Source organism: Choristoneura fumiferana, chromosome 21 (genome assembly GCF_025370935.1).
Source record: "Choristoneura fumiferana chromosome 21, NRCan_CFum_1, whole genome shotgun sequence".
Classification (NCBI taxonomy): Eukaryota; Metazoa; Arthropoda; class Insecta; order Lepidoptera; family Tortricidae; genus Choristoneura; species Choristoneura fumiferana.
The window spans coordinates 7,169,476-7,187,829 of record NC_133492.1 but is presented as its reverse complement, the minus strand read 5'-3'; the positions used below and the strand labels follow the sequence as shown (position 1 = coordinate 7,187,829).

The 18,354-nt window shown below is 36.2% G+C and overlaps 2 protein-coding genes across 6 annotated transcripts in view; one reads left to right on the top strand and one right to left on the bottom strand.

Annotated features, from left to right (window-relative positions):
* The window catches only part of LOC141439975 (dmX-like protein 2), a 78,020-nt gene extending 74,280 nt beyond the window's left edge, over positions 1 to 3,740 (bottom strand). The window contains exons 1-2 of the mRNA XM_074104436.1: positions 3,467 to 3,740; positions 1,194 to 1,394 (exon numbers count right to left, since the gene is read on the bottom strand). Of these exons, the coding sequence (XP_073960537.1) occupies positions 1,194 to 1,394; positions 3,467 to 3,553 (288 nt within the window). The 5' untranslated portion in view covers positions 3,554 to 3,740. The remainder of the gene's footprint in view (positions 1 to 1,193; positions 1,395 to 3,466) is intronic.
* A 758-nt stretch (positions 3,741 to 4,498) lies between these two features.
* The window catches only part of EndoA (SH3 domain containing GRB2 like, endophilin-A), a 48,330-nt gene continuing 34,474 nt past the window's right edge, over positions 4,499 to 18,354 (top strand). For 4 of the 5 annotated variants that reach the window (XM_074104231.1, XM_074104230.1, XM_074104232.1 and 1 more), the window contains exon 1: positions 4,499 to 4,702. The gene's annotated coding sequence lies outside the window, so the exon portion shown is untranslated. The remainder of the gene's footprint in view (positions 4,703 to 18,354) is intronic. The other variant, XM_074104233.1, reaches the window with a different exon arrangement.

Genomic DNA, 18,354 nt, shown 5'->3' with positions numbered 1-18,354 from the left:
AGCCACCTGAGTCGTCTATCAATATTTTATTAGGAACCATTAAAGAAAGATACAACAACACTTGGGCCTTCAGTTATCTATTTAGGCTTTATATTGGTAAATGAGCACTTTTTAATCATTCTAAAACACCAAGATCCGACAGGTTTCAATTTGAAGCTAACTTAACCAAATAAGTACAGACAGATGTTTTATTTTACATATTTTTCTACAGAGTCAAGTCAAATCAAGGTTTAGGCATCAATTACTAATTCAGCATATTCCAACACTGCCTAACTTTCGACTAACGTTTCGCCTCTATACGAGGCATCATCAAGGGGGCTACTGAGAAATTCGAAGTTCGTATCGTACCGTCCCTCTCACTCTCGTATTACATAAGTACGATATATTAGACGGTACGGTATATTAGCGCCAGCGGGACGGCAAAATACGAAGTCCGAATTATGCACTTTGTAGTATAGGGCCGACCAAAGGCTTTCTAACGCCACTAACGCGCGGGCGCTCGCGATCGTATTTACCATCTCTTTCTACCCTCATGCTATGCTGTTTGACAAAAAGAAGTGATTGCAATTCCGAGTGTGTTCCAAAATATGGCTTCAGGACCAGATTATTTTATCTGGATTTTTGCAAAGTACCTAAATGCCAGATCCTGTAAATGAACTAGCAATTTGTTTTGTAGATAATTGCTATCCGAAAATTTAATACTTATCTTTTGTTTATTTGTTTGTTTATATTCTTTATTGAACAAAAAGGAAATACGAAAATGTTACACAAAAAATAAAGTGAAAGGCGGTCTTATTCCTGAAGGGATCTCTGCCAGTCAACCTTCTTTTCAATTTCTACTAACAAAATAAAACACATACAATAGCGGACAAATAAATGGAGCTGAGAATCGAAACCAGTTCCTCATCATTGCATGGATGAATAGTTTAATTGAAAAAAAAAAAGGGAAAGGGCGTTATTCGAGCGTTTCAATCGTCTCATTTTTCTGGATACTTTTCTGCCGAAAAAAGGCCGAACATTCTGATACTTACAGTTTTTTAATCATGGGGTAGAAATTAGTACAGGAACACAAATAATCGAAAACAACATCAAAATCAAATTCGTAAAAATTGTGACCAGGACAATGGGGCAGTTGAAACGCACGAAAAATCGTCCGAAAACAGGTGGTGAAATTAGAATTTCAAATAACTTACATGAGTCGTAGCAGCACTATGAATCAATGGTGTGGGCTCAAATATGCAGACTTCTGCGCCATAAGCGGCCGCTATTTTGCCTGTATCTGTGCTACAGTCCAGGGAGCCGATGCGGATGTAGCCATGGATAGCACCTGGTATGATTTGGACGCGTTCAAAGTTTGATGCTAGTATCACTATGTTGCAGCCTGCAGCATAAGCCTGGAATGAATAAATGGTAGTTAAATACAGCAGGATCCCTGACAAGGTTGCTGGGTAGAATTGTCATGGCATGTTTGTGAATAAAGTTTTTTATCTATCTATCTATCTATCTAAGGTTATTATTGTGTGGGAGTTAAGAAATACTTTTTTGTAAATATAGTGTTCAATTATAACTTCCATTATAAGTTCAATTTTCTCTTAATAACTAGGTGTATATAATTTTACAGACCGAGCCGAGTTTTTTTTTTGTGATTTTGGAAATTAATTATGTACATGAATTTATTATTTTATATCATGTAACTTACTCCACTAAAACACACAAAGCTGTAAAAGTAACAAAAAAAAAAGTAAAAATTCTGATATTTGCAGAGTTAAATTGCACTATGATTATTGTGAAAATGTTTATACAGTTTGTTTGTTTATACAGCTTGTATTAACCATAGTGCAAAATACAGCTTTGTTCTAAGAAACACCCGAAATGTGTCTTTGGGGCAACAAATAGTTCCTATAGTCAAAGGAGATATGTATACATATACTTGCATATTTAGTGGTAATTTATGAACAAAGATAGTTCAGAGAATAGATAAACAATTACATAATAATATAATTAATAACCTCCTGACACCTTTTAACAGATGTAGTACTTAAGGCCTACATGTGGTTCACTTGCTTTGTTATTTTGGATATTATTTCAAAATTCTTAATTCAATGACCAATTTGTACTTAATAAAGTACATTCGGCCATTATTCTTAGAGTTAATTGATACTTTATAAAGTATGCAAGAGCTCATGAGGATAAGAGAAAATAACACATGGATCAAACATTGATCACTAATTTCCTAACTGTGAATGGTCATTTAAATATAAAAATAACACATGGGTTAACCTTTATTATGCAGAAGGTAAAAAAAACTTGCATTCTCTACTTGTTTGTCTCAAATAAGAACAGTAAAAAAAATCTAATGAAAATAGAAAAAGAGCCTTAAACTTTGAGACCTTAAGAGCCTTAAATTTTTCACCAATTAGTGCTAAAGCACATGAAAGGCTCATCATCATCATAGCCTCTCATCCCATCCCACTGCTGGGAAAAGTCCTATACTTGAAACATTTAGGTAATAAACTAAATGTAAACAAACTTCAGCTGCCAGATTTGTTACATTCAAGGATTTTTAACAGTTTACTTATCTATCATTGTAATAGAAACTGGAATAGTGTGTTTCAATATAGAAATGGAAATATTTAGATATTTTAATGGGAGAATTTCAATATTTAAGACACCAATTGACTTTAAGTAAATACCTATTCAAACCAAGTATAACTTTCAGGCTTTCAGCTTATTTATATACATTGAAATAACTTCTGACTAGAAATAAAACATGAATTCTCATACAAGGTTGGTCTTTAGACATGTATTCTGATAGGAGGCCTGTGCCCAGCAGTGGGACGTAAATCGGCTGGGATGATGATGTATTTGGTTTTCATAAAAAATAATAACAGTTAAGATTATCAACCTTACAAAATCAATCTTATTTATGTTATTTACTACAGCCTCAATGTTAGCAGGTTTGTTAGTGGCAGTTACCTAGGTCCAGTAATAAATTAAAACCTGATATTTGAGTTTTCAAAGAATCTAATAAATAACTACTTGATTGATTATTATTATGTTAAGTTCACACAAATTGTGTGAACTTGAAATTGAATCAACAATATGAAGTATGACAACAATGCCAAGCAATAAAGTAGCTGATCACCTTCAAGGATAACAATGGACTTTACAACAGCATTCTCATTTAAATAGGTGTAGCTAACAGATGCAAATTAATGTTCAAGGAAATTATTTTACTCATCCATGGGGCACTGGTCACTGATCACAAGGTGCCACATTTCATTGGTTGCCACATCTACTAGACATTAGTAATATAGTCATAAATGATATAATTAAGCACTCAAATCAAGATATACTGCTTATCAAACTAAGCAGCATTAGATTTTCCTGGTTCCATCTCTAGCCATTTAGATGAAAACTAGTCACGAGACTGGGCCCATCGCTGAATCTCAGCCGTATGACTTACTGTGAAAGGGATTCCTTCGACTGAACCAACAGCAAAACATTGATCTCCTGAATTACAGGCTCCACTTAATACTTGGTGACAGTTCATACTGAACTATTTAATGCTCTAATTTATTCGCTATAACTTTACCACACCACTTAAAGTCACATACATAACTTTAATGAAGTAACACATAGCTAAGTAATGATATTATAACTCTTCTAAACATTTTTAAGTATTTTCTTTGATCACGAATATTACAAACGAAATGACACCACACATCGAACGTGAGAGAATGACGTCGAGGGCTAGAAAGAGATAAAAAATAGAACACGTTTTTAACATACACGAGAGCTCTTAGTTGAACTTAAAAATAAAAGACGATTTGTGCTGTTGTAAGAGCATTAGATACAAGTAATTAGCTTATTCTGTCTAATTAAAAATAATTTTATGCTTAATCAAAGATTTGTACCCCTTTAATATGCTTTTATAATAAACATAATATCAAAGGTTTATTAGCTTTTGAACGTTTGAAATGATTTGGTGTTACAAGCTGATACTTGATTTCAGTCTTTTTTTATAACAATTTTATTGATAACCGAGACTTTTAGAAGAAAGAAAAACGAAGATTCTTAAGTGCCATGAAAGTAATAAATGCAATTAGATACAATTCCGATTACCAATATTAAAAACTGGCAACTCGAATAGTAGTGATAGAACGTAAAATAAACGGTAAAATGTCAATTTTAATAATGACACTTGACAGAGTTCCAGCAGGGCTACTACGAAACTCGAAACTCGAAGTTCGAGTCGTGCGGTCCGTCTGACACTTGTACTATTTAAAACGAGAGCGAGAGGGACCGCACGATACGAACTTCGAGTTTCAAGTTTCGTAGTAGCCCAGCTGTTCCTTTTTTTAGTAAATCGAAATGAAGACCACTTTAAACTTCCTAAATTTATTTTATGAAATATGTTAAACTAAATGTATATTTGTCACACAAAGAATTTACAAAATTATCATCTTTCAGGTTTTCTAAACCTAAAAGTTACGTACTACAGTTACTGTCTGAAACGATCGTCGGTCGGTTGACTGTTTTTTGTGTGTATGCGTATTGATTATCGCGGAATCGAAAAAGAAATTATTTAATTGCTTTAGAAAGACATCTTCAGAAATCAACAGTGAACTGTGGAAAGTTACAAGTTATATTACGAGCGTGACCTACGGAGCTCTTGGAAGTCTTTAGTCGTAAAGTAAAGGTAAGATTCACCACATTACATCTCGCCACCTTTCGGGCCACCTGATTGATAATCTCCAATAAATAACAATATTTATTGAAGAATTAGATAACTATACCCTTTATCTATAGTTCATTGTTTCATAAAACTAGAAAGTCGACCTGCATTTATACTATAGCTAATCATTATCACGATAAAGTTGGTGCATGAAACATTAGTTTTTTTCTTTTTGTCCAACTTCAACTCAACGTTCAAGCGTATTTAACTATTCTTATACATAATACTAAGCATTACGCGAAGACTTATCTTTATGGTTTCTTGAAATAATTTAATTTGAAAGTAAACAAGGGGAAACCTAGTTTCTGATATCTTTGATGTTGATAATTAGTAATCTCATTGTTTCTTTATTGTTGTGCTGTGTTCATGCCGTTTGTTATTTATTTTTAAATGCATATGATAATTTACAAATAGGTTGACCAGAAAGAAACTGTTCTAGTGATATTTTGTACTCTGTAAAATTTCTATAATTCTTTTTTTTTCTAAGACCAGTTTTGCCAAGGTGCCTTTTAAATATACAATATAATATCTGCATATTATTTGCAGTCCAAACTTTATTTAAACCCTCTCAGAATGGAGTGAAATTCTGGAAATTTTGTTCACTATGCATTATAATGTATGCATATGTGTATGTATGTAAACTCTTTATTGTACAAAAGAAAAGAAACAAATGTTTCAAATGTGGTTTTGTTTTATGTTTCAAGTCACATAATAACATTAATAATCATTTTCTTATTTTCTTTCTTTAGCACACAGAAATTATGATTGTGTGATTCTTGGCATACAAAAAGTGATTAGAAAAAAAAAACGTTTTCATCCATACTAATATTATAATTTCGAAATTATGTTTGTATGTTTGTCAGTCTTTCTTGTCAAAACGGAGCAACAGATTATCATGATTTTTGGCATAGAGATAGTTTATGGGTCAGAGAGTGACATAGGTTACTTTTTACCCCAGTAAAATGCACAGTTCCTGAGGGAACAGCATGTGATAACCGAATTACACGCAAGTGAAGCCGCAGGCACAAGCTAGTAAGTATTATAATATAGGCTGGGTGTTAGAATCTAATTTGTATCTTATATCTTAAATATTTTTTTTTTGTATTTATGTATTTATTTCAGGAATCTCAGATACAGCTTTAACTCTTTCCTTGGCATTGTATCATTATAGGCATGATACATAATTTTAGATATTTTTTTTTATAAATTATTTTTGTTAGCTCTACAAGAATCAAACAAGGCTTGAATTCAGTGAAAAAAGTTGATGATTTTGACGAAATTTGCTATGTGGGAGTTTTCGGAGGAACAGTTGATTTAACTTATTCTTATCTCTAGTAAAACATGTGTTTTCGAGTTTTAGGGTTTTTTTTTGTGTAAATTTAATGCACTTTAATATTGGTAATTTTAATAGCTCTGTCATCCGAGCGAGTGGTATGAGTAGTTCAGTGATAGGTACAGTGTTGGACTTGCATTCTTGCAAATCGTCACTACAGCTAAATTGACCCTTGAAATAATGCTCATAAAGTTCACACAGAAAAATTATCGAATCTGAGACATGAATGAGCATTTTTAAAGTAGTGCCGAAATCTGCAAAGGATACAACTTAGTGTTATTTTGGTTTTCTTTATGTTTTTATTGCTTTTTTAAAGATATTATAAGATGTTTATTTGGTTTATGATTTACTTTTACTTTTTTAAAACATGATTTTAAAAAAAAAATTAAGATCTCTTGGAAAAGCTGGGTCTCCCAGGTAGTAAAGTTTTCATACACGGTATGTAAAACCTAACATGTGAGAGGTAAACACAAATCAGGTTTATAATTTGCTACTACCTATATCCTTTAAACAAGGAGGACCAGTGTTGTTGGTGCAATCATTTCAATAGCCCATATGTTTAATTGAAAAGCATTGATAATTATTTTTTATCTTTATTGTTTGTTCTCTGCTTTGTTTGTTATCATTTTACATTCATTCACATGATAAGCCAGGTTCACTGCCAGCTTCCCATCTCTCTCTTGTTTGTTTTATTTTGAAAGAACACTTGTATGCCTAATTGACTCTAATATCTCTCAAAATATTCAACCAATCTCAATCCACCTTCATTGGACTAAATTGAACCATTGTGAACCTTATGGCTATTAATACACCATCTGTAAATGTGAGGTAAGTACCTATGATGTCATCCATGTTTTTTGTGTCTTGCCTGCAAGGTCACAAAGATTATTTTGTCTGTTCAGGATTTTTTTCTTAAGATAAAATGTTCACCACTTCTATAGGTAAATAATGATGCTGCGGGTTCAATCCTCCCTATATACTGTAGTCTTTGGTTCAACCGCCCCTGGCGATATATTGTTTGTTTGTGTATGCGATATATATTGTAGGTACTTATTTCTAAAAAGTTGTAGGTAGTAGTAGTGTTTCATTCAATATTCACGCCAGTATTTCCAACTGTGACTAACATGTTTGTTTGTTTTATTATTGTAAATAATGCAAAAAGAATTGCTATAATCCACACAAATTTTACAGAACATGAGATCTGCAGGGCTACTACGAAACTCGGAACTCCAAGTTCGTATCGTACCGTCCCTCTCGCTCTCGTATTAAATAGTATAAGTGTCAGAGCGACCGCACGACACGAACTTCGAGTTTCTGTCTTTAGGTTCAGTAATATGGGCTATTCAGTCAGTGTTAGCGACTTTAACGCGGGGATTTTTTAATGTTAAGATATATACATTCAAACCGAGACTACACAGTATTTTTGCACGCCAAACAGACTCAATGAAAGCCAGGCCAATTTCGAGCTACGTTATAAAAAAGATAGAACGGCTTCTTGACTAAATAGGGTCTTTCCTATGCAGTTCCAGTTCATCAATAATTATGAACTGAACAGCTGGGCTAGTTCCTTTTAAAGTTTGCAGGCAGTTCATAAAGCAGACAGTAACTGTTCCCTTCAAGAATGCACTCGAGACTCGCGGGGGGTCGTCTATTTATAGTAATCACTCCCCCGGCTGTCGACTTATTGAACGGGTTTTAGGAATAGGCGCCCCCACTCGAGAAAGAATCTGTTCAAAATATTATTTGGGCATCAGTCACGTAAAAACTTTCGGAAAAATGTGAGAAAAGGAAACGGATAAAAAAATGTCCTAAAGATTTTTATATTTAATATTATTTCCCCCTCTGTACAGTCGAGTTCATAAACTTGTGAGCAAAAATTTTATCAAAAATATCTGAACTCGACTATTGTTAACGGCCTAGACGTGTTCAGATATTTTTGATCAAATTTTTGCTCACAACTTTATGAACTCGACTGTACATGTAGACCTCCTAAGTTGTTTATAATATCATCAACATTGACCCGAAGAAAGACCAAGTAGACGTCTCGATGATCAAGAATAGATTTAACTGACGACAAAGGAACTCTAAATGATATGCTAACATTAATCCTTACCCCATATCATTTGGAATAAGGATGGCAATAAAGGGAGGAATTTAATATTAAGTCCTAATTTTGATAAGGAGTCGCGAAGACTTTAACCTACCTACTTGAATTTAAGGCGCCTGCGCTGCGCTGCGACATTAACACGGACGTTAAAAGATTGATTACCAAAACCTAGCCAAAACCACATTTTATCTATACAATGTCCGTAGCCTAGAACATAGGTACTGTGTTCTCGACATGACAGTCATACGAACGAAAGGTCTAATTCATCTCTTTAGATTTCTAATTAATTCCGCTACTTTCTTTCACGTCAGTAAAATCGCTCTCCTCAGAGCATATTTGGTTGGTGTTTGTTGTATAACTGAATTCTATTGCATAATTAAACTGGTTCCCCTGGTCAATTAAAAAAACTGGATTATGCCGAAGGGCCGATGATTAACATAAACGGTTTCTAATTTTCGTACTTACCTATTGTTAAGCTCGCATGTCGAAAATGATTTTATTTTGTCAGCCCTTTATCGAGTTTCAAAGTGTTGTTAACATCTACCAGCGTTTTATTGGTGCTAGCGCGAACATTCTAGCACCTCGTCACGTTCTAATAAAGCTCACGATTGGTCAGTTAAGGGTACCTAAGTATACCTACATCCAGTCGCACGCGTGTCCGGAAAGTTGAAGCATGTTGAAAGGTCAGCTGTGATACTCTGATCTTTGTTACGCCCCCGCAACACAATCCGCTAACTTTACCACACGTATTTTTTACCCCGGCCGGTGCAATTGAAAAAGGGTGCTTTTAAAGGGTGTTTTAAACTTTATTTTCATTCATAACTATTACGGAACCCGGGACTTGTCACGCTTGAAACGAGTACCTAATAATTACCTCGATATTTCAGCCACATTGCAGTGGCCGGTACCCTTAGTGTAAGTTTTCGGTTACAAAATACGTCTCGATCGCGTTCGCGTTTAAATCTCAATTTGTATGGAACACGAACAGCGCCTATAGCGGAACGTTTGTGATGTTCGTGTTTCCATACAAATTGAGATTTTAACGCGAACGCGATCGAGACGTATTTTGTAACCGAAAACTTACACTAAGGGCACGGGCCTGCGAGTAGTCTACGACGAGTAGTTTGTTAAGCGTCGTCGTATACTTTAACTAGGGGTACTGTACCCTTAGTGAAAGTTTTCGGTTACAAAATACGTTTCGATCGCGTTCGCGTTAAAATCTCAATGTATATGGAAACACGAACAGCGCCTATAGCGGAACGTTTGTGATGTTCGTGTTTCCATACAAATTGAGATTTTAACGCGAACGCGATCGAGACGTATTTTGTAACCGAAAACTTACACTAAGGGCACGGGCCTACGAGTAGTCTACGACGAGTAGTTTGTTAAGCGTCGTCGTATACTTTAACTAGGGGTACTGTACCCTTAGTGAAAGTTTTCGGTTACAAAATACGTCTCGATCGCGTTCGCGTTTAAATCTCAATTTGTATGGAACACAAACAGCGCATCTAGCGGAACGTTTGCGATGTTCGTGTTCCTTTCCATACAAATTGAGATTTTAACGCGAATGCGATCGAGACTTATTTTGTAACCGAAAACTGTACTATGGGTACTGAGCCCTGGGTGCTGTAAAAAGAGTGCTATGAGTTTGGAGACTGTCAGTGTGAGCATCTGTGGTCTAGCTCTAGATCGGGTCAACGGTTTATGCCTGACTGCAATGTGCGACAAGTGTAATTGTTTTCTTTTAGTCTTAGGTATGAGTTTTTGAAGCGGTTATTAAAATGATGGTTCCTATATTTTTTTGATAAATACTTATAATATATATATCTGAGGGTAATTCAAAATGTTTTGTGCATCTATTTTAATTAAGTAAGGAATTTGTAATCAACTTAGGGTTCTAAATTATTTTAGTCATTGTACCATCAGCCAAATAAGTATGTTTACGATTTTGTTTGACATAATCTTAAAATCTATGTACCCAAATGGTTGTCTGGTAGAGATGGCTTTTAAGCAATAAGATCGCCTACTGTCTACCCTGAATGTATGTGTAATATATAGATTTTTTTGTACTGATTTGTGGTGTGCAATAAAGAATATTTGTATTGTATTGTATTGTATGTGGTCTACTACCCTAAAGTTTATTATAGTTTGCATGTCATAAAACAATAATGCTAACAAACGTGTCTGTCAACTTGAAAGTTCGACTTTAGTGACACATTAATTTGATAGGAACATGTAAAATTGATGACCACTTATTTGGCTGACCGTACCTATGTCTAACAACGTTTGTTATTTGTTTGGGCGATACAATCAGGGCTACATTAGTTTGTATATGTTTTAGGCGTTTATGCAGTACAAAATTTATTCGTACGTACTTAATTACATGTACCTAACTACATAAGAGGCACATTACATTACATAATATTTTTTTTAAATATCAACTTCCTGTCGAGTTGGTGGATTATTCATCTACCTATTGAAATTCACGTATGTTTTGTACAGTCATTAAAAACACTAACTACTTTGAAACTTTTGTCTTCGATGTTGGAAACAATTTTGCAGTTGTATGTATGACTCAAGAGATCTGAGCTACCAATTCATCAATTTGCAATTCATTTAGACCAAAGGTGGGCAAACATTATTCATGGGGGGCAGAAAATTACAGATATTTTAGAGGAGGGCCAGGATTACACCGTTCTATTTTATACTTTTTTATGTTTTTGCCAAATAATGAAATACTGTAGGGCGATCAAAATAATAATTATCGCGGGCCATATAGGTAGGTACTATTCACTTCGAAGGAACGTCGGCGGGCCGGCCGGATTACGGGATTAAATCCCCCCGCGGGCCGTACTTTTAGACCACTCTGTAGCTATTCGGCGTCGTAAAATGTACTTATGCTAAATGCAGTCTATTCGTCGTGCTTCCGTGTGCCATAAACTCTATTTATTATTCCAATACATATTTACATGCACTAAATATTGTTAGGAGCAATAAAAACGGGTCAGATTCGAAAAAGAGTTGTGTTTTATATAATGCGACCAGTTTTTTTATTGATTTTGTGTATACGAGTGTGTGGAATCGGTATGTGTAGAAGAAGGTATCCCGTCTCCGCGAATATCTATTAAAAGTTTTACGACTATCTCCAATAGTCTAGATTGAACTGAGAAACTGCTGCATTGCAGGGTTATAAAACCTTGAACCCGCTATTACTTTTGTGCTAAATAAATGTACATGAAAGTAACCTAATTATAATGTGAGATGATGGACGACAGGCTAACCAGTGTTCCTACCTGATGTTTTTTTTATGTTTTATATTGATTTTTTATATGTTTAATGTAGTTTCACAGTGTATTAGTAATAACTGTAATGCTGTGTAAATAAATTTATGTGCAATAAATAAATAAATAATAATTTCTCATATTATTACGCGTTACCCGCGACTCCATCTGCGAAGACTTGGTTTATTGTTATCCCGCGGGAACTGTGCAATTTTTCGAGATAAAGAATATCATAATTATGTCCTTACCAGGGCCTTAAATCATCTCCACAGTTAGGTAGGTACAGTCATCCGCACTCAAAGTTCGAGCCCTATACATATTGTTTACCCGATTATTTCGCCTTATAAACGTTTGAAGAACCGTACCTATGAAATCAATTCAAACGAAACTAAGCACCTAAAATTCCTATATTATTACTGCTATTAATTGCGCCTATATAGATCATGAAATATTCACTTGGTAAATACTGACGTATTCCTTTGAGATTTCACGCCCTGAAGCCTAGTCTATCAAAGGTCATAAAATAATTCATTCATAGTCCCGCCTGGGTCCCAAGCGTCGAAGGTCCAATTTACACAGGGCTACGAACTCGTAGCCAAAACAATTTTAAATCCTTTCCTCAGGGGCGACTCCGTACCACTAACTCTAATTAACTGTATACCTTAGCTAAACTAACTGGTTCCCGCGGCTACGAACGTATGTGTAGAATATACATTAAAATTCCGCGGTTAAACTATAATAGAATGGGATTTGTATATTCGACTCAGTGTGGCCCAGCCTCTATGTAACTATGATTAATAGACACTCTTAAAATTGGACAAATACGTAAATTATTAAAATTGTACGCGATTTACTTTACCTTGTTCAACAAAGTCTTTGACTTGTATAAGATCTAGGCAGCAGGGCTACTACGAAACTCGAAACTCGAAGTTCGTAGGTATTGTACCGTCCCTCTCGCTCTTGTATTAAATAGTATAAGTGTCAGAGGGACCGCACTACACGAACTTCGAGTTTCGAGTTTCGTAGTAGTAGCCCTGCTGCAGCGAAAGTATGACGGCATGACGGCAGACAGTCGGGCGCCCCGGCATCATGGCTTGTGCCAAGATGATGCCATAACGCCTACGCGTTTCAAGGGCTATAATGCTATAATATATGTATATCTATATCTAAGCATCTTAGAGATGTCAATTAATATTAAATAGTTTATTTGTATAGATTTTCTATTTCTTTTATTTAATCCAGATTGAGTAAGGTACTGATTCCGTAGGGCCATTTGTAAAATAATATATCGTAATTTTGTTTTGAGCTAGGAATGCTTCACTGAAAAGTTTTTAGAACTAAGATCGAATTATGAAACGCATTTAATTTTTCTATTGAGATCGTTTACTAGTATCTTGTATTATATCGACTATCTACTACTAGTCACCTACTATGATTTAATTATTTTAATTTGTTTTTTTTTTATATTCGACTGGATGGCAAACGAGCAAGTGGGTCTCCGGATGGCAATAGATCACCACCGCCCATAAACGTCTGCAACACCAGGGGTATTGCATATGCGTTGCCAAACTAGAGGCCTAAGATAGAATACCTCAAGTGCCAGTAATTTCACCGGCTATCTTACTCTCCACGCTGAAACAAAACAGTGCAAGCACTGCCGCTTCACGGTAGGACTAGCGAGCAAGATGGTGGTAGCAATCCGGGCAGACCTTGCACAAGGTCCTACCACCTGTAAACAAAACTGTTGCGACAAAAACAACATTACTAGATAATTACAACAATATTAAATAAAAACTGAACGTTACAACAATAGAATAAAATAAAGCCGCTTCTCGTCGTCTTTCTGTATTTATGTACGGTTATGTCTTTAAATTACGCGACGTAGGTAAGGTATTAGTACATTACTGCAGAGGCCATGAAGTAAGGGGATTGATGGACGAGTTCGGGGTAGACAGCCGAGTCGTAGACGAGGCCGGATAAAACGAGTCCAGCAATCCCTGTTCTGGCCTAGGTTTGTATAGTGTTTTTCTCAAACAATGTGAGGAAATATTTCATCCGTCCATCCATCCATCCATCGCATCGCATCGCATCGCATCGCAGTATCGCAAATGCTTACAGAGTAGTGGTGGTTGGCTGTTCGTAATTTTTCCTTTGTCAGTTTAATGTTAGTAACACTGATGTATTAAACTGGTTAGTAAGCAAATTTAAAAAGTTAGAGCAGCGGACAATAATGGATTTTCATACATACTTCATGGCCTAGGCCAAGAAGTTATGTAGGGAGGTGGTAGGGAGCCATAAATGAGAAACTTCATGTCTCCATTTCGTGACATTAACGCATACATTTCCGAGCATGTTTGAGAAAACTAATTTAATATACTATCGACGCGTACCGCTTTTGCACGAGTGTAGTTTTGGGACACCGTTTCTACCTAAAGTGCCTTTGGTTAGAAACTTCTTTTTAAATGAACGGTTTGCTAATATTTTATAATTATTTGTTCCCACAATGGCCTCAATTCGCTGTGTCAAGTGGTGTGTTACTAAGCTAAATTGGTTATTAATGGGGAAAAATTGGAATGATAACCTAACCAACAAAAAGCTGGAAAACTCCCGACTTTCCCACTTCAAAGTTAAATATCTCAAAAACGGCTGAACCGATTTTCATAAAACATGTCTAAGAACCATCGCTAGAAAACCTGCTTTCAAATAAAAAAAAACCGCATTCAAAGCGGTCCACCCCTTTAAGAGCTACGGTGCCACAGACAGGCAGGCAGACACACAGACATACACACACATAGCGGTCAAACTTATAACAAATTTTTTCGTCGGGGGTTAAAAATCATGAAGTGGGAAACGGGTGGCTGGCAAATCGTTACCGGAGGGTAGAGTCGAGTTTCCGAGGATGACTCGTGACCCATATTTCCGAATTGTTAGTGTACAAGAACGGTTCGCCCCTGACACATTGACTTACATTTGAAACGGCTGAATCAGTGCTTGCCATTCAAATGTCCCTGCTTCAATAGTTACTACATAATGTACTTATCGGATGATTTAAACTTGACTAGCCAAACAAAAAGGCCGTCATCTATATAGCTTAGTAATACGACATGGCCGAATGTAATATAAAATAAGTGGGTATCTTTTGATACTTCAATGTTCTCTTTCACATTTTCTTAACACAGTTAAAGAATTTTGTCTCTTAAAATTCGAGAAATCGAATAACGTTATAAGAGGCGGCGAGATGTAATTTATGAAACGTTACGAAAATCTCAAACCTCTGAGTGTCTACAGAGTTTTTCGTGGAAAAGTTTTAATCACTTTCCAGTTACCGGCTTACATGTTACACGAATTCGCGCCTTAAGTCTTTAATTTTATGTGTGCAGTTTATTTTGATTCCATTGCTCTGATTAATAATGTCATGGGCTTTTCTTGACATGAGCAGCGATTTATTCGTTAATTTAAGAACTTTTGATACCGTCACGAAAATTCTCTAAGATTCGTCCTTCAGACGTTTCATGTTGGTATGTAAGCTGAATTCTAAGTCTATGATATGATGAGGTGGAGAGGAGGGAGATGCGCGCGCACCCTCTTCGATCCGTAATTTTCATTATTTGAATGAACCGACCGGTCACTCACTAAATCGTCAGCATCACGCCGTAACGTGACCGTTATACGGTTATTATTAATGAAACATCTTCCATTAACCTTTCTTTCATGGGTACTATTTCGCATGTCATATTATGACAGTCCTAATCTTTTCAAATAAACATCCTTGTCACTTTGGTGCGACTAGTCTAATATTTATTCATTAATTTTAACAAATAAAATCAGGTATTTCTTTTTTATTAAATTATGTTTTTTTGTGCATTAGTAAAATACAGAACAATACCCGGAACACAAATTAAAAAAATGTTTATACAATTTTACGATACAGAATTCCTTTGTTGACATACTTTTCGTTGTTTACTTTACATAATGTCAATAGAGAGTTTTCCTCGTATAACATTAAAACAACCTGACGGCAACGGAGTGTGCCCCGCCTCAAAACCCGGTCGAGGAATTTAATAACGAATAACGGACCCGATAAAAATACACGGAACTGTTTAAAAAGCGCTTATCCTATCCATTTTAGACTCTTGCTATTAGTTAAAGTACTAATCGTTTATAACTATGCATGAGACACGTTTTTATCTACTGATGAAATATCGCGATAAAGCACTCGCGCGGTATTTCGTGATGTGAGCTCAATATTAGACAAAGGTTTTGGATTTTAGTTTGATAATTTTGTGGGCGTCAACTAACATGCTATGTCATTGAACTACATACATACGAGTATTTAGAATAGTGTTTACGATATCAAAAATTTATGCGATACAAGAATAATCATCGTCAAAAAACTTACAACATCAGGAAATCTAGCGGCTATTAGTATGTGTACAAACGCCTATTATCTTCATTGACTAGCTAATTTCCATGACAATGGTTTCCCGCTGTTTTATGTAGGTAATAAAAACTGTGTATACTTAATCCACGCATGTGAAAATTAATAATTTCGCCATCAGTCCTATCAAACCTTTTCGTTGTTTATTAGTTACTGCCCATTGCTCCTACTCCGGTAGTTTAAAAAAACATTTCCATCGTATTATTTTTATTATTGTTCAGAAGTTATAAATTACTTGCATGGTGTATTATTATCTACCTCATAACAATCTTAGGCTCAAACAATTTTAACAATTTCATAAGCGAAAGTTGATGATGAAATGAAAGTTACTGAGACCGTTACTGCTAAATCCACTCTCATCACGAAAAATTCGTGCCCAGCTCTAGTTGTATGGCATACAGTCAAGCTCTGAAGTAGCTGAACACTTTGGTACCATCAGCCAAATAAGTGGTCTATACATTTTTGAACAAGTTCCTATCAAATGAATACGTCGCTAAAGTCGAACTTTCAAGTTGACAGACAGGTCTATTGGCATTATTGTTGTATGACATGCAAACGATTATCAAGTTTAGGGTGGTAGACCACATATTTGGCTGATGGTACATGACAGCTCGACATATGTGTCTTTACTGAAAATAACAAGATAGTAAAATGAACAGCTAACTCTTGAACCTGACTGTACCTAAATAAGATGGATTGTTATGTATGATTATTAAATATAATGACCCGGATAACTCACGTCTTAAATCGAGTTTAGCTCGACATGTTTCGGGCTAATCCGTAGCCCTTCGTCTTCGGACGAAGACGTGAGTTATCCGGGTCATTATATTTAATATGAGTGAGTCTCACGGTAGCTTCATGTTCAAAGTTATGTATGATTGTTTACATAAGCGTTAATAATTGGGAGAATTAATAATTTTTCGAAATTCATGTGCGGAGTTACATTTGAAATTTACCACGAGCTTTGCTGAAGGAAAACATCGTTAGGAAACCTGTACAACCTGCGAAGCAATTTAATGGTGTGTGTGAAGTTCCCAATCCGCACTGGGCCCGCGTGGGAACTATGGCTCAAGCCCTCTTGTTCTGAGAGGAGGCCTGTGCCCAGCAGTGGGACGTATGATGATCCGATAATAGACGGTTCTATGTTCTATGTAAACAAACAAAGATAGGCATGTCAAAATAATCAAGCCCCTTTAGTCGAGTAATCGTTTAAGCTGACATTTTAGGGTTGTTTTTATTTCCTACCGTTTACTGCCGTGGGCGCTCGCCGTAGGTGAATCGTCCTACGGTGTTGTGTGTTGTGTTGTAGAACTTGTTTGCTTAACGGCCCGGCCAGCAGGGCTACTACGAAACTCCAAACTCGAAGTTCGTGTCGTGCCATCCCTCTGACACTTATACTATTTAATACGAGAGCGAGAGGCACCGCACGACACGAACTTCGAGTTTCGAGTTTCGTAGTAGCCCTGCAGAACGGGATCGGGGGTGCGACGAGCGTATTCTCTTTTCATTGCGTGCTCGATATCCTTGCCGCGCAGTGTTTACCTTAGCGGCATGCGCAATGAACAGAGAAAACGCTCTCCGCTCCGCCGGTCGCGCGAAGTGGTGCCAGCAGGGCTACTACGAAACTCGAAGTTCGTGTCGTGCGGTCCCTCTGACACTAATACTGTTTATACGAGAGCGAGAGGAACGGTACGATACGAACTTTGAGTTTCGAGTTTCGTAGTAGCCTCGCAGGCCCGTAAGGACCTTTCTGTCGGCCCACGCGCTTCTGTAACTAAGCGACGACCTACACACAATAATAATAGGTTCTTTTATAGACGTTCTTGAAATTTGCTCAAATGTATTTTCTAACTCGTGTTGAGATTGCAGTAAAAACATACTGCGTGTGCAAAATTGCCTTTGCTGTTGTGCTTGTAAAGGTATAGGTAGTGACACGAGAGTTGAAGTGAATGATTGCTGATTACACACCAGTTACATGTCGTGTAATGACAGCAGGATTTTGACATTTACTTGTTCATTCATTTCATTCATTCTGCTTTTGTGCAATCAGTTTTTTTGTAGCTGTGTGTGTAATCATTCACTTCAACTCTCGTGGCACTACCTATAGCTGGCTTTCATGGTTGACTGACCGATGGGTCCGGTTTGTATTGATCCTGTTTTGTGCCGCTGCTTGCAATTTTAATCCCAGCCCAGCCTAGGACAAATTTTTGCATGATTAAACAATTGTTCGTTCTGTATCTGGTTTCTATCAGTGTCTGGTGCGTCCAGAACACGGCTCTGCTTAGATTAAGGTCGATCTCATGTGAGATATCTCAGTTAAGTAATAATTTACTTAAGCCCCTAAATAACTAATCAAACCCTTATTTGACATTATTATCTATATTTTTTGTATTTTACGCATAGACAAAGGTAAGGTACCTACTCAATAATTTATATAGTCCACTAAGAATATCCATT